At 43.5% G+C, this 16,123-nt stretch overlaps 1 protein-coding gene across 1 annotated transcript; it reads right to left on the reverse strand.

Moving 5' to 3' along the window:
- Positions 1-7,095: 7,095 nt before the first annotated feature.
- LOC308307198 (protein NLRC3-like) lies at positions 7,096-15,338 on the reverse strand (the record flags this gene model as incomplete). Its single annotated transcript, XM_080752369.1, has 5 exons — positions 7,096-7,273; positions 7,603-7,776; positions 7,876-9,649; positions 11,991-12,068; positions 15,068-15,338. The coding sequence occupies 5 exons, from the start codon at positions 15,336-15,338 to the stop codon at positions 7,096-7,098; spliced, it is 2,475 nt and encodes an 824-aa protein (XP_080608495.1).
- Positions 15,339-16,123: the final 785 nt, after the last annotated feature.

The raw sequence follows: 16,123 nt of genomic DNA on the forward strand, positions 1-16,123 counted from the left end.
TCATACAACACCTTAATGACCTGACTTTGTTTATTTTATTGTCACTCTTGTAGGAGAGAAGCTGGTGATTGGCTTCACGACTCGGGCTACACTGAATAGGCTACTCGATGCTGGAGACATAACACCACATCAAGTCCAGAGGTTCCAGCAGGCAGCAGTGGCTTTTCTGGTGAATGCTGTGGAATACGCCATGAAAAAACTGCCCATGGGAGAGCCCCTGTTGAAACACGCCATGTTTCTTGATGTCCAGCAGAGGGTAGCGTGTGACGTGGAGGATGCTTTGTACTTTGTCGACAGGTTAGTCAGGGTTTCAAGTCAAGTACATTATCTATAGTGCCAGATCATAACACACATTATCTCAATATGCTTTACAAGTAGAGCAGGTTTAAGACCAGGCTCTTTTCCTTCCTTAATAGATTAATACAACCCCTGTTTCAGCTTCATTACAGTCATCAATGCACATTGTGTATTTTTCAGGTTTCCTGAACTTCTCCCTTACAATGAACCTGAGGAGCTTGAGCAACTCAGCGAGGAGTTTCTGGACTACCAGTCCATGGACATTGCCATGCCCGAGGATCCATCCATGTTCAACGTTGAGACGTTTTGGGGGGACATGGCATCAGCGAAGAATAAGGTAAGAATTATTCTGCACCCTTTGGAATACCTACAGTATTGATGCAATAAACGTAATACTATACAGAAACACTTGAGCGTAATTTGGCTTCCTATGTACATTTTTCAAAGGTGACAGGTATGAGCAAATGTGGGAGGCTCTCTCATATTGCCAAGTTGGTGTTAGTCCTTCCGCATTCCAATGCTGATGCTGAGCGAGTCTTCTCTGCAGTGGGGCTGAACAAAACAAAAACAAGAAACAGTTTGGCTCTTGAGGGAACTCTCTCCTCCATCATGACTGTGAAGATGGCGAGCCTTGAGCCAGACTGTTTTAAGTGGGAGCCCCCTACCTCTCTCATCAAAGCATCGAAATCTGCCACAAACTTGTACAACATGAGACACATCCAGTAAAGCAAAACACAGACATGCACGTCCAGTAAAGCAAAAGACACAGACTTTGTCACTGTCACAGACATGCACTATTGCAGGGGTCTTCAACGTTTTCAGGCCAAGGACCCCTTAGTTGAGAGGGGGATGAAGCAGGGACCCCCACAACCTTTTCATAGATTCCATATAGTTTCATCGTTTGACAGCACAATCATCAGTGTATTTTGAATTCATGTAAATTTGTTTTCAGATATTTAAACACTTGAACCGTCAATACTTAATAAACTTGACCTTTCACTATGTACTTAATCTGATCTTTTCCCCCTCTACACCAAACCTGTGTACGCCTTGCGCTGCGAGGCGTTGTGAGCTTGTAGTTCTGCTATTTTTGGCTAAAGTTCTCAGAATATGGTAATGGTAATGGTAAAGGTATGGTCAAGTGGTAAATATATAAAGGGAGGAGAAAAATAAGTTTCTATCTGTTCACACAAGGCGAAGGCGGCAGTAGCTCAGGGGTAGAGAAACGATCATTAGAAGATGGAGGGTTCCCAGTTTGATCCCGGCTCCCCCAGAGTTAGTGTTGAAGAGTCCTTGAGAAACACTGAGCCTCAGTTGATCCCGGTACATGTTTTCCTCTGCCACCGGTGTATTAATGTGTGAATTTACTTGTGGATCAGCTATTTTCTGCAGATGTTCCCCCTAATCAGGGCCATGGTTTATTAATGCACAGGTCTACCAGGCCCTGGGGCCCATGAGCCTATAGGGACCCTATCCAGGAGCCTTTGCAATGTGTGCATCAGAAATGTAGCTGTTAATTTTGTATTTCTTGTCAAAGGTCTTAGTCAGTCATGTACTGTAACAGAGCCCTGCAATTGCTACTGAAATGTGAAGGAGTAGCCTAACATTTAGGTTCGGTGCAACCACACTGGCAGTTTCCCAGAATTGCACCTCTAATTTTGTTTTCTTTGAAAAAAGAAAATTGCACTGAAGCAAAAAGCTGCTACTGTATATAGTTGACATTTTATGAATGTATTTTTTTGTGTTGTTTGTTGTTTGCACAACAAGTGAAGATTTTGGTCATGATTCACATGACATTGCTCTAAAACCAGTAAGACTCCCTAATCGGGAGATAAGCGACCGTAGGTGGCTTATCTCCACAAATAGGGCAAAAATGTGTTTTTCCAAAATCTTCCTGATCCATGTTGATGACATGAGTGTAGACATGCTGTGTAGTGATATTCGTGATTTTAGGGCAAAAACTGTAGGAGCAGTGTCCAAAAATGTGTTTTAAAAATCGGCCTGAAGGTGGCGCTAGAATAGGGCCATGTGAGAAATGAGGGGTGTGGTCTCCGCGTTGCCTTGGCGGACGAATAGGTACCGGCCCCGGCTCTCCCGGACGCTCCTAGCCCGAGTTACGGCATTTTATGTGCGGTGCAGTGGCAGGGGGTCCTCCACTGGGGGCGCCACCACTTTTGCATCCGTTCTGGAGCACCAGGAGTTGGTGGTCCCCGGGAATTCCCCGTGAGCAGCCCCGTTGGGGTGGTCATTTGGTCATTTTTGCACATTTGGTCATTTTTTACATCTGGGGGTCCCCCAGGGACCTGGGGGTCCCTGGGACTCCGGGGGTCCTTGGAGGTTGTAGTTTGGCAGTCAAGGAGTGTGTGTGCAAAATTTGGCATGGATGGGGGCAACGGTTGTGGAGATATGAGCAGGGCAAAAGTGTGACTGACTGACTCACTCACAGACAGCCCGTGGAGGTTTTGGTAGTAAATGCGACCTACGGTCGCAATAAATGGTAAAGTGGAATTCAGTTCCCAGTAGATTCCTTCCTTGTGACTCAGTGCAACAACACTTGCAATTTCCCTTGCACCTTTTCTTTTGTATTGTTTTGTTCTGGTCATAATTTTGAAACTTTAACTGAATAAGGTGCTATTGGTTGACATTTTACTAATAAATGTATATTTATTGGTCATTCTTGTTGCAAGTTTATTTCTACTTGTGCTGGTCACTCAGTTTGAATGCTTTATAAGCATGAGGTAGTGACCCCGTCTGCGCCAACCAACTTAAGCCCCACACGCCATGAAATCGCTCTAAATCGATGTTAAAAAGGCCAAAAAATGTATGGAGACCACAAAGAAAGAATTGGTGCGACCTCACCCTTTAGGGCAAGTTAACATGTCGCCCTGAGGTGTCTTACTAGTTATTATCTATGTATTTCTACTGTTATGTGTTGTATGTTTTAGGACTACGGATGGAAATTAGATTACGCTAAATAAATACAGCATGTTTTCACTTAATCAATATTGTGTGTGCAATAAATACATCATGTGTTATAGTTCATTAATGTGCATTCTCCAGACTAAATAAACACATAAAGTATACAGTAAAGTACATTTCTGGGATTTCTGTGAACTGCAGTGATTTCATGAATGAAATAGAAAATAGACTTACACTTCTTCAAACCTGGTTTCAGCATAGATTCTCCAGCATGGTCCACACTGGGGATGGAGAAGAGACATAGTTTGAGTGAATATTGATTGAAAACTGTATTAGCAACATTGTTAACAGTACATGAGTACTAATACAGTCAAAAGTTACAATCAAAGGATAAAAATACTGTCTTGTTTCCAGTGTGGTCCATTGTACATTACATAACGATAAAAAGCTCCAGTAGCAGAAACAGATATATTTACAGAGAAAGTGTTGGACAGGTGGGGGTTGGAAAGTCTGGGCTGATATAATATTTGATAATAGAAAGAATGATAGATGATGATTTTATCATCACTGGGCTTTATTTTGAAAAGCTAGTGGTAATTCTTATCATGTTCCTGGACTAGTTAGGCAGCCCAAGTGTTAAACAATACTATACAGCATCACACTATGATTCCCTCTAAACCTACTAGAACAGCGCTACTCAACCCGCAGCCCGCGGGACGCATGCGGCCCTTTCCGCATGTCTGTGTGGCCCGTCATGATCATGCCAATAAAAATAAGATTTTTCTAGGCCTGTCAAAGTTAACGCGCAAGGCAAAATGCGGTGATGTTTGAGCCTCGGTGGACTCCGTAGGTAGGATACGAGTCAGGAAGTGAATGCAGTCAATGCCTCTTATTATAACTCTATGGTCAATGCACAGAACACAGCAGTGCGGGCGACTACACTAGATCTATTGTACAACGAGACGGTCAGACAGACAAATCTGCAGAGATTTTGCAGCAGACAACCACAGTCGGGCTCACTGGAGTGGAGACGCATGACGGTCGTGAGATATGAACGCTTGCGACCGTCATGTTTTAGGCTAGTGAAGACGTAGTCCTTGTCTGTGCTTGTATCTGCCTCCGCGACTCCGCCAGTCAGCACCGACAGACAGTGCACACATTCCAACAGATCGTAGCAGCCAGGGAACTATGCTTGTACCCCAAATGGGGAAGTTTTCTCATAACGCTCCTTTTCATTAATAGGACGGACTTAAAATAAATAGACGTTTATACTTATTATTCAATCACTCAAACCCCAGCATCCCTATTCTTGGGGGACATTCACCAAAAATAGCCGATCTACAAGCTCACCACAAGACGCATTGTGAGCTTGTAGATCGGCTATTTTTGGTTAAGAGTTGTTGTTGTATGGCAAAATAACTCAAGTACAGTTCAACTCAGTTGCACTGTACTTGTAAAACAGTTTGATGCTTTGAGCTCTCCTTCAATGAGCAGTTAGTTGTGTTTTATACATTTTTGGTGAATGTCCCTCAAGAATAGGGATGCTGGGGTTTGAGCGATTGAATAATAAGTATAAATCTCTATTATTTTTAAATCCGTCCTATTAATGAAAAGGAGCGTTATTGGCATGAGAAAACATACCTTTACATTGCCAAAGTTCACTAGCCTTGCATACCCACTACCAGACACAGGGGCGGTTACAAAACGATTGAACCAGTTCTGTTAATTTTCACATTTTGTGAATGAAGCCTAATTTGATCAAATTCGATCATTTCTTTATTCCATCCATGACAATCTTTTGGTTCAATGAGGTTTGGCCTGGCTTATATAGATGGAAATGTGGCTGTTTTCTGTGCGTTTCCTTAATTATTAGCCCTGTACTAGAACATCCATACCTGAGAGTCTGCAGTGGTAGATCAGAGAGAAGCTCCACTGAGTCTCCTGGATGGTTGTAGTTCAAATCTAACACTTCCAGATGAGAGTTGGACCTCAGAGCGGAGATCAGATGAGAACAGCCTTTCTCTGAGATCATGCAGCTTGACAACCTACACGCACACGCGCACACACACACGCACACACACACACACACACACACACACACACACACACACACACACACACACACACACACACACACACACACACACAGAACCGAACAAAAATACATCATGAATTAACCACTTAGACTCTATTTCAAAATGAGTGAAAATAGCAGATGTACAAGTGCAACCCTTCACAATGTGACACGTTGTGAGCTTGTAGATAAGCTATTTTAAGTATTTTTGAAAATGTCTCCCTTTCTTTCAAATATGGAGTGTGTTGTCTATTCTAACCCATAGACCATAAACAAATATGAAAATTGTCACGCCATTGGTTTCTACAGACCATATAGTAACACTATTTTTCTGAGATTTCAAGACAGGGCAGGGCTTCACTCGGTAGAACCAGTAGAAACATACCCTACTTTATCATGATTTTAGAATGAATTTCTCTAGCTTAGACATGGTTATGTGAGGGGGTGGCCAGGGGGCGTGGCTATGCCAGTAAAAAACAAGCTAAAGCTCCTTCCCTGTCGATAGCAAGTTGATTCTTTCCCTTTATTACTGACAAGAACAGAGTGTCGCTGGTTCAATACTGGAGCTGCTAGCGACATGCTAACGTTGCTAGAACGCTGTGATGTGTATTGACCTTGTACTGTGTTGTGTTTATATTCCAAATGGAAGAAACCAGGCTTCCATGATAACGCATCATTACAATGGTTGAAGAAGGATCATCCTCCACCAATAAAATGACAGCATAACTGATGTCAAAACACCAATCTATGGATTAAATTCTAAACAACCTGTGCTGATTTATGCTGCCAATTTTCTCTTCAATTTAGGTATGCCAATTGATTCCTCCTCTCACACATGTCTGTGTTGTCACTGACTGAGGAGCCCCCACCGCCCAACACTCCCTGCTGACAGGTGCCGCCCCAGTCTTTATGAAAATCTGCAGTGAGACGTATCACCCTCCCCGCCCTGACAGGTGCTGCCCCAGTCTTTATGAAAACCTGCAGTGAGACATATCACCCTCCCCGCCCTGACAGGTGCTGCCCCAGTCTTTATGAAAACCTGCAGTGAGACATATCACCCTCCCCACCCTGACAGGTGCTGCCCCAGTCTTTATGAAAATCTGCAGTGAGACATATCACCCTCCCCACCCTGACAGGTGTTGCCCCAGTCTTTATGAAAATCTGCAGTGAGACGTATCACCCTCCCCACCCTGACAGGTGCTGCCCCAGTCTTTATGAAAACCTGCAGTGAGACATATCACCCTCCCCACCCTGACAGGTGCTGCCCCAGTCTTTATGAAAACCTGCAGTGAGACATATCACCCTCCCCACCCTGACAGGTGTTGCCCCAGTCTTTATGAAAACCTGCAGTGAGACATATCACCCTCCCCACCCTGACAGGTGTTGCCCCAGTCTTTATGAAAACCTGCAGTGAGACATATCACCCTCCCCACCCTGACAGGTGCTGCCCCAGTCTTTATGAAAACCTGCAGTGAGACATATCACCCTCCCCACCCTGACAGGTGTTGCCCCAGTCTTTATGAAAATCTGCAGTGAGACATATCACCCTCCCCGCCCTGACAGGTGCTGCCCCAGTCTTTATGAAAACATGCAGTGAGACATATCCCCCTCCCCGCCCTGTTTCCCTCTCCTGCATGCAGGCCAATTGTGTTTGCATAGACGCCCGACAAAGCTGGATGCACCACGATGGATTCAAACCCACAACCTCTGTGGTGGTGGGCAGGGACTTTACCACTGCACCACCCGAGTGCCATGTTTTGATAACCTGGAAAAACCTTTAAAGTTCAGTAAAGGAAGAGGAATACTTACCGGAGCGTCTTCAGTTTACACTGTGGACTCCCCAGTCCAACACAGAGTTGATTTACTCCAGAGTCCTGCAGATCATTTTCACTGAGATCCAGTTCTGTCAAAGTAGAGGAGCTGGAGCTGATAACTGATGATAACTGCTCACAACATCTCTCTGTGAGGTTGCAGCCTCTCAACCTGAAGAAACAATAGTGATTATAACACTGTTTGGTGGAGATACAAAGCCAGCAGTGAATATGTGATAATAGGAACATTGATAATGATTTTACAGCATTAAACAATACTCTACAGCATCACACTATGATTCCCTCTAAACCTACTAGAACATCCATACCTGAGAGTCTGCAGTGGTAGAGCAGAGAGAAGCTCCACTGAGTCTCCTCAAACCCACACCCACACAAACGTTGTGAGCTTGTAGATCAGCTACTGTATTTTCAGTATTTTTGAAAAGGTCTCCCCCTTTCTTTCAAAAATGGAGTGTGTTGTCTAAACCATAGAATACTGACCTGAGGGTCTTCAGTTTACAGTGTGGACTCCCCAGTCCAACACAGATCCGCTGGACGCCTTCATCCTGTAGATAATTCTGACTGAGATCCAATTCTGTCAAAGAAGAGGAGCTGGAGCTGATAACTGATGATAACTGCTCACAAGATCTCTTTGTGAGGTTGCAGCCACTCAGCCTGAAGAAAAATAGTGATTGTAAGAAATGTTTGTATATCCTTGCCTATAAAACAAGATGACATAATATATGACTTGAATCCTTTCATCAGTCCACTTACAGAGCTCTGTTCGAGGCTTTGACCACTGGCAGCATCCCCAGGAGAGCCTCCTCTGAGGAACAGTATTTCTTCAGGTCAAACACATCCAGTTCCTTTCCTGATGACAGCAAGATGAAGACCAGAGCTGACCACTGAGCAGGAGAGACTTTGGCTGTGGAGAGACTTCCTGAACTCACGTAGTGTTGGATCTCCTCCTCTAGAGTACGATCATTCAGCTCATTTAGACAGTGGAATAGGTTGATGCTTTGTTCTTGAGATGTATTCTTCCTGATCTTCTTCTTGATGTACTCAATTGTCTTCTGATTGGTCTTTGACATGTCCCGTGTCTTCATAGGAAGCAGTTCCCCTATCAATTTCTGGTTGGTCTCCAGTGAGAGGCCCAGTAGAAAACGGAGAAACAAGTCCAGGTGTCCATTTTGACTCTCTGTGGCCTTGTCTACAGCACTCTGGTAGAAGTAGATGTCCTTGCTTGTAACAAGCTTAGACCATCGGAAGGACTGGGACAGTAGGTTGACACCAGTGTCCATGAATGAGTGATGTACATAAAGAGCAGCGAGGAACTCCTGAACACTCAGATGGACAAAACAGAACACCTTTTCTGTGCGCAACTTCTCCTTTTTCAAGAACTGTGTGAACACTCCTGAGTACACTGCTGCATCTGTATCAATGCTACACTCTTTCAGGTCTTTTTCACTGAAGTTCAAGTTGCCCTTCTCCAGCTGTTCAAAGGCCAGTTTTCCCAGTGACAGAATGGCCTGCCCTGGATTCAAGTCTGAAGGTGCCTGAGCTGTGTCAAATTTAACCTTCTTCTGTGTGGTATGAACCAGTAAGAAGTTGATGAACATCTCAACCAGGGTCTTGGGCAGCGCTACCTTTTCTCTCAGCATGTTCTCCAGAACTCCAGCAACGATCCAACAGAAGACCGGGATGTGACACATGATGTGGAGGCTTCGTGATGACTGGATGTGCGAGATGATTGTTTCGGCCTGCTTCTTCTCATCACGGAATCTGTTGTTGAAGTATTCCTCCTTCTGGGGGTCAGTAAATCCTCGAACCTCTGTCAACCTGTGAACATACTTAGCAGGGATCTGATTGGCTGCTGCGGGTCTTGAGGTTATCCAGACGCGTGCAGAGGGAAGCAGATTTCCCTTGATGAGGTTTATGACCAACTGAGCAACAGTGGTTTGTGTTGTGACATCAGTTATGATCTCACTTTTCTTAAAGTTCAGAGGTTTCCTAAATTCATCTAACCCATCAAGGGTGAACATGGTATTGGTGTTGTTGAAGTTGCACATCGGTACACCCTTGGTTTCAACAAAGAAGTCATGCATAAGTTCCTCCAAGCTGCACTTCTTTGTCACAGAATTCAGCTCACGGAACTTGAATGGAAACATGAATTTAGTACTCTGGTTGGCTTTGTCTTCTGCCCAGTCCAAAGTATTCTTCTGAAGGAGGATTGATTTCCCAATGCCAGCCACTCCCTTTGTCATCACTGTTCTGATTGGATCAGTTTCTGTAGGTAAAGTTTTAAAGATGTCTTCACATTTGATTGGTGTTTCTTGTTCGGCTGAATTCCTGGACATTGCTTCAATCTGTCTGACCTCATGTTGATTATTGACCTCTCCAGTCCCTCCCGTTGTGATGTAGATCTCTGTGAAGCTCTCTTTCAGAGATGTTGGGCTTCCTTGTTCTTCTTCGTTTAGGTTCCACCCAAACAAACGCAGAGACTCTGTCTTCAGCTTCATCTTGAGTTGTTGATGAGGAGCAAGAGTTTCTAAATGACCAAAGAACAGAGGGACAAAAGTAATGTAATGGTAAATGTGGTCCTGAAATTCTTAATTATAAGGGATCATGTGTCTGCTGCTGCTGAACTATATGCAACAGTTTTCCATTTGACTTTATATTAATTATTGACCAAATGAAAACTTTAGGTTACTAGCGTTTTATGATAAGACGAGCAAAGCGACTTGCTATGGAAGGGAGCTGCTGTTGTATCCCCGCCCTTCTAGATCATGGAATACACAGGGCTCTTCTAGTCTAGATCGCACCTGACAGGCGGAAGTCCCGCCCTCTGTGTATAAACCCTGTCTGGGGGCAGTCTTTCATCAGCTGTTTTCTTGTTTTTTTCCCCCTTAGATTTGCCTACTATTTCTTTCCATTTGATGGATTGATGTAGTGATATATTACCTTGCTTACTGTAAGTCGCTCTGGATTAAGAGCGTCTGCTAAATTAAAGTACACAAAACACCTTTGCTTCTCGTATGCATACAAGAAGGGTGTTTCAGCGAGTCACTTAGTTCTTCTTATCATGAAACCTATAGTTTTATACCCAAGACTCACTCCGTGACTCGCTATGGGAAGATGTGATAAAAACCTCCGTCCAGAGATCTATTCGCAGGACCGTGAGTACCCACATGTCCCGTCATGGAGTCACAGTATGGAGGGCACCTACCTATAGCGGCCCCTACAGAGGCCTCAAGGGACACTGCCACCTTGCTACGAGAGGGAGCCCCCAGCAGAGCTGGGTCGCTACCTCTCGTCATAGGAAGCTACAGTATACCTAGCTGTCCAAGATTCAGGGAGAAAACTAATTACCCCAATATAGAAGGGCATCGTCCCCTCCTACCAGGGAGTGAAACCCTGCCACCCAGTAGGGCCCAGAGGCCCAAGGGGTGAACAAGAGCTCTCACTTTTTTCTCTGAAGTTCGTAGGAGAAAACCAGAGTGATCAGACAAGTTGTCTGGACTGGTCATCACGAGAAACCCTGGACCCCAGCCAGGCATGCACCAAGCCAGAATAATCCATGAGGGTCGTCCTGTCTCGGCGCGTGTCCACAATGTGCCTGGGAACACTTTGTGGTCAGAGGTACTCTCTCTCTCGGGTCCCAAACAACAAGCTGCCTGACATGTGGTCTCTATCCAACATCATCCCGGTGCCTAAAGCAGGAGATCTCTTGAAGTCAGACAACCACCAAGGCATCAGCCTGACCTGTATCGCCGCAAAGGTCTACAACTGGATGATACAAGGTGGTGACCACAGATGGCAACAGTGAGGAGTTTGACATTCTGGGATAAATATAATAATAAAAAAGACAGATTTACTCATTATGGCGGCCAACCGTGGCAATATCTGAAAACGCGTTTTAGCATAAATGCTGGCTAAATTGTTAAAAGGAAACATCCGACCCCTCCATCACGTTGTCCCAATCTTTAAGAGGAAACGCTCCAGCCCTGCCAAGTGACGTATCAGTCGTCATGAGGCCCTCAAGGAGCCAAGTGGTGGCGGCCTGAGGGTCAGTCCAGATGAGGCCTTCCTCCTTCTCCACGGAGTAAGCCGGGAGGCTCATGGCTTGTCGTTGTGGTCGTCCTCACTGTTTGAGGTCTTGTTGTTGGAAGCGGGGCAAGGTTATGATGCTCACCAGCTTCTTTAAGCAAACAGTACTAGCTACGGGAGCAAAGCTAGCGGATTATCCACACGGAGCGAGCTAGGCTAGGCTTGTTGTGCTAGGCTAGGCCTCGTTAGCCAACCGGCTTGGAGGCACTTTTCTCGATATAGAGAAAATCTAAAAATGAAAACGTACAATTCCACTGTTGTGTCGTCCTTTCTATGATTGTAAGCGTCTCGTGGCCAGGGTTGAGAAGACCGTCCTGTTGAGACTAATTGATAAATAATGACTGAGATGTAATGTGTGTGCTCTCAATGAGAAGCAAAATTAAACCGATGAAAGACCGCCCCCAGACAGGGTATATATGTGGAGGGCGGGACTTCCTTCTGTCAAATGCGATCAATTTCCAGCCAATCGAAAATTCTCCAGATGGTAAGGTAATGCTTCTGTGCCAAAGGGCGCTCTCCCATAGCGAGTCACAGAGTGAGTCTTAGTTATAAAACTACAGTTTAAGTCCATGGCATGTCTTTTAGTATTACTTATCGCTAATCATCAATAATTAAACAAAGTAAAATCTCAGTCTAATACTGACTTGACTCAAGTTAGCGGTCTAAACATCAGCATGTTCTATCATGAATTAATTTATGAGATTTTGAACTAACTAACGTTGAACAACGCTGAAAATAAAAATAGACACTTTATACCAAAAGACATGTCTTTCCTAACTCACCACTGGCTTCACCATGGGGACCAGCAGGTGGCTTCTTAACATCCTTGTTAGCGGAGTCTTCTGATGGGAGTTCAACTCCTGCATGAGGAGAAGAGGATAATGAAGTGAGCTCTGTGAGCTGATATGATGTACATTAGGGTGGATCTTTAATGGCCTTTTTTAGATTTTCTTGAGTTTCAAGAAAACTGCTTTGGTTAAAATTTGGTTGAATTTCAAGCATATTTAGAGGTAGCTCAATCAAGTCAAATATTGTACATTATTGGTCAAAATCGAATTGCACTGCAGGCACATTTAAGTTATACATTACACATTATTCTTATACTAAGCACAGAAATTATATATTTTTAAGCTTAGAAATCTAAACACAAATCTGAATACATGTTTGTCATATGTCAAACCAGAATTAATGTATTGTAATAAATAGCAAAGCAAAGAATGACAAATTGCTATTTTTCATTTAACGTGCAGAATGACATGTCTTTATTGCACACTCTTCAATCATACTCACAACACACAACAAGCACACTGCCCCACTTCCTTGTTTACCCCCAAAACCCCTGAAAGTCACTGCAGTTTAGTAATTCAGTAGTTACTGATCAATTAAAGTTTGTTTAATTAACCAACATAAAATCAGTTGGCTTTGATGTGGTTTTATGTATAGGCCTATTGGACCTAATATTATTTCTACTGACGCTGCTGCTGTGCCAGTGTGGCTCTGTTGTTGTATGTCTCATATAATTCAGCCTACATCTATCATAGATGCTTATCTGGGGGTGTTTGTCCAGTCCTATGTTATGTTAGGCTATTTGATGCTAGATTGCATGACATTTCTCATTTTGGCCAATTTATATTTTTAAAAACCTGAATTAAACCCATTATAAAATGTATTAAAAACCAAAAAAAAAAACATTGCAGACGCGTGCGTCTACAGGAGGTCTCCCTGGGGACAGCACCTGTACCTGTAAATGACTTTCCACGGCCCTGGGTCATTTGACTGTAATTTGAAAATGTGTCTTGTTTAGCCCCAGCCAATCATGTGGGGGGCTGTGTCCATAGTGCTCACCTGTGTCCCATTAGCCCCTATTTAAACTATTATGTCCTGTTAGTCTATTTAAACATCTCTGTGTTTGCTGGTCACTGTCAGTTTGTCGTATGTCGTCACATGTGAGTAAGTCAGCAGTCCGGCAGCCTTGAGGTGAGGTGGGGAATTGGCTTTATTGTCTTTGTATCGGCCTATGTTTTGATTATGAAGGTTATGAAAGTGCTTGTGATATGCTTCTCTTCTAATGTGAGATCTATGCAACACTTGATTAACGTGATGCTAAATGTAAGCCATTTACCATGAGAGGGAGTGAGTTGTTGGCTGATTTACCACTGTTTCAGGGTTGTGGCACGAGGCGAAGCCAACAACCCCACAACCTTCGAATGATAAATTGCTTTTCTACCACTTCTACAATATAAATGAAAGAAAACACAGTTGTAACTTGCAAGGTTATTTAGTTACAATCAACTGCAACACAACAGTGGGCGGGGTCCATGAGCCAACTCAAGGTTGTTGCCTGATTTACCACTGTTTTAAGCCAATCAGAATCCAGTATCTGAACATGTGACCACAAAATGTGGCTATTCGCGTGCGTATTAGAATATATTCTGTTCTAGTTTTGTTTTGTTGTGATCAGTTCTCTGTCCTGGAGAGCTTGTAAACCCCTGGAGAGAAATAAAAGAAGAGATGTAAACAGTAAACTGTTTGGATGGTGGCTCTTGGGAGCTGGGAAGGTTGGTTTTCTACACCATATGTTGTGTCTGGGTTCCCCTGGGCCGGGGGTAACAGCCTGGAATATTGTCTATATATTATATACTGTTCATACATTCATGAATTGATTGATTATTTTATTAAACAAAGATGAAGAACAGTACAGTTAAGTACAATCAAACACCCTGCCTAAAAGGAACATCCCAAAACCTTTGTGGTCTTGTTTTGGTTGGAGGTCCTTGGTATTCAATTCATTGACATGATGGACCGCTCACCGGCTGTCAGCAGTGAGAAATGTCTTTATAAGGGAAGGCAAACTAGCTTATGTTGGACCTCAAAATCTAAGTAATTGTAACATTTTTCATTTTCTTCACAGACCATCTCTATTAGGTCACCAGAACAACACACAGTAATAAAAGTCCTAAACAAATCCTAGTTGCTGAAATATGTTTAATTGGCATCAATCCAATATGTCCACCAACTGTTGTGAATAAGCTATATCGATTGAGTCCAGTTTTAATTCCTGAGATTTCAATTGACTTCAAAATAGATTTTGATGGGCGGCAGTGTCTCAGGGGTAGAGATACCGTCATTAGAACACAGAGGATTCCCGAAGGGTTCCCAGTTCGATCCCGGGTTAGTGTCAAAGAGTCCTTGAGCAAGACTCTGAATGTGTGTGTGTGAATGGGTGAATGTAATGCACAATCTATGAAAAGCGCCTTGGATTAAGGTGCTATATAGATGCACCATATACAGTCCACATTTACCTTGTGAGCAGAACATACATTTATATGGCTTTTTAACAACACTTGGTGGACATGTTGGATTGATGACAATTAAACAATTATTTCATCAACTAGGATTTCTTAGGAATTGTATGTTGTTATGTGTGTGTGTGTGTGTGTGTGTGTGTGTGTGTGTGTGTGTGTGTGTGTGTGTGTGTGTGTGTGTGTGTGTGTGTGTGTGTGTGCGTGCGCGCGCGTGCATGTACGCCCAGTACAATTTACAGTACTGAGTTTTAATATAATTAAGTTGTATAAGCTGATAGTGATTATTTCCTTGACTTAGACGATTATGAAAAACTTGAGATATGTTTTGCCAAAGGAGCGTTTATTGTGTCAGATTGTATTTGTCAAGCTTGCGAGAGAAGACAAAATACTCTGTTTAATTCTGAAAATGTATGACTATTGTAAAACATACTGTAAACTTGAAATGGTGTCTTATGAACCCATGAGGGTTGGGCACTCTGTGTGCAGGATACGTAACTAAACTAATCAATTAAATCAATCAATCAATCGTATCCATCCATCCTCTCTTCACCTACCTTCACATATCTCTGGAAAGCTCTTCCGTAGATCCGTTCTTTTGATCTTCTCCAGGACCTTCCCCATGACCTGAGGTGCATGATCAATGGTGTAGGCCTGCTTGATCAGCCGGGAAGTCTCCAACCTATCAGCTTTCTCCAACTCACACCATGGGATTGGTTTGAGGCCTCCAAGGTTATCAGGGTGTCTCAGGCGTCCCTTGAAAGCAGAAAACTCATCTTCTCCCAGCTCCTGCAGAGCATCCAAGATACGTTCCTCAAGTGACCCCATGGTTGGTTCCTGGTACAGAGAATACAAACATCTCAGCTTCATTCAATTCATGCTTTGGGTGTGAAGAGACTTTAGTTGAAGTTACACATCACAAGATACACACGAATGTACATGTCTGCTTACGTACAGTAGATAGAAACATACTTCTACTGTAGGTCAGTCAAAGCAAAGCTCTATGGGTTTGCTGCTCTGACATCACTGCGATGTCAGGGGAACCACACTAACAGATTCCCTTTTATGCCCATAAATGGAGATCAATATTAAGCCCATATCTAACAGGACTTCATATGGGAATGTCCCATATATGGAGGCCACATACCACACTAAAGGCCTATCCATACTTCGACCGAAACCGCCGTTTTCGGTCAAAAGGTCCTTTTCTACCATAAAATTATATCCCTCGGGACTTCTGAAAAGCATTGGACCGAACGGGAGTTCGGAAATTTGCACGTCGGAAAACACAACTCACCGAACATTTCGGTCATAGTATGGAGAGGCCTTAACTGAATCCATATCTGTGTGGCTGGATCTACAGGGATCTCCATATATGGGCATGAAAGGGATTGTATGTATGATGTCAGATGTCATAGACGTCATAGGACTTTCACATAACAAACTAGAAGAAGTGCTTTTCCGAGCGCAGGTCTCCACCAGCCACGCGTCCTGGTAAAAAGGGTGGCATGTGTTCTTCACCAATCTTAGACCTTTCATGGCGCCACCATGAGGCTGATTTGAACATTTTGGAGTGTAATTTCTTCCTTGGCCTTTTGCGATTGTGCATGCAC

This window comes from Nannobrachium achirus (assembly GCF_963921795.1).
Source record: "Nannobrachium achirus genome assembly, chromosome: 21".
Classification (NCBI taxonomy): domain Eukaryota; kingdom Metazoa; phylum Chordata; class Actinopteri; order Myctophiformes; family Myctophidae; genus Nannobrachium; species Nannobrachium achirus.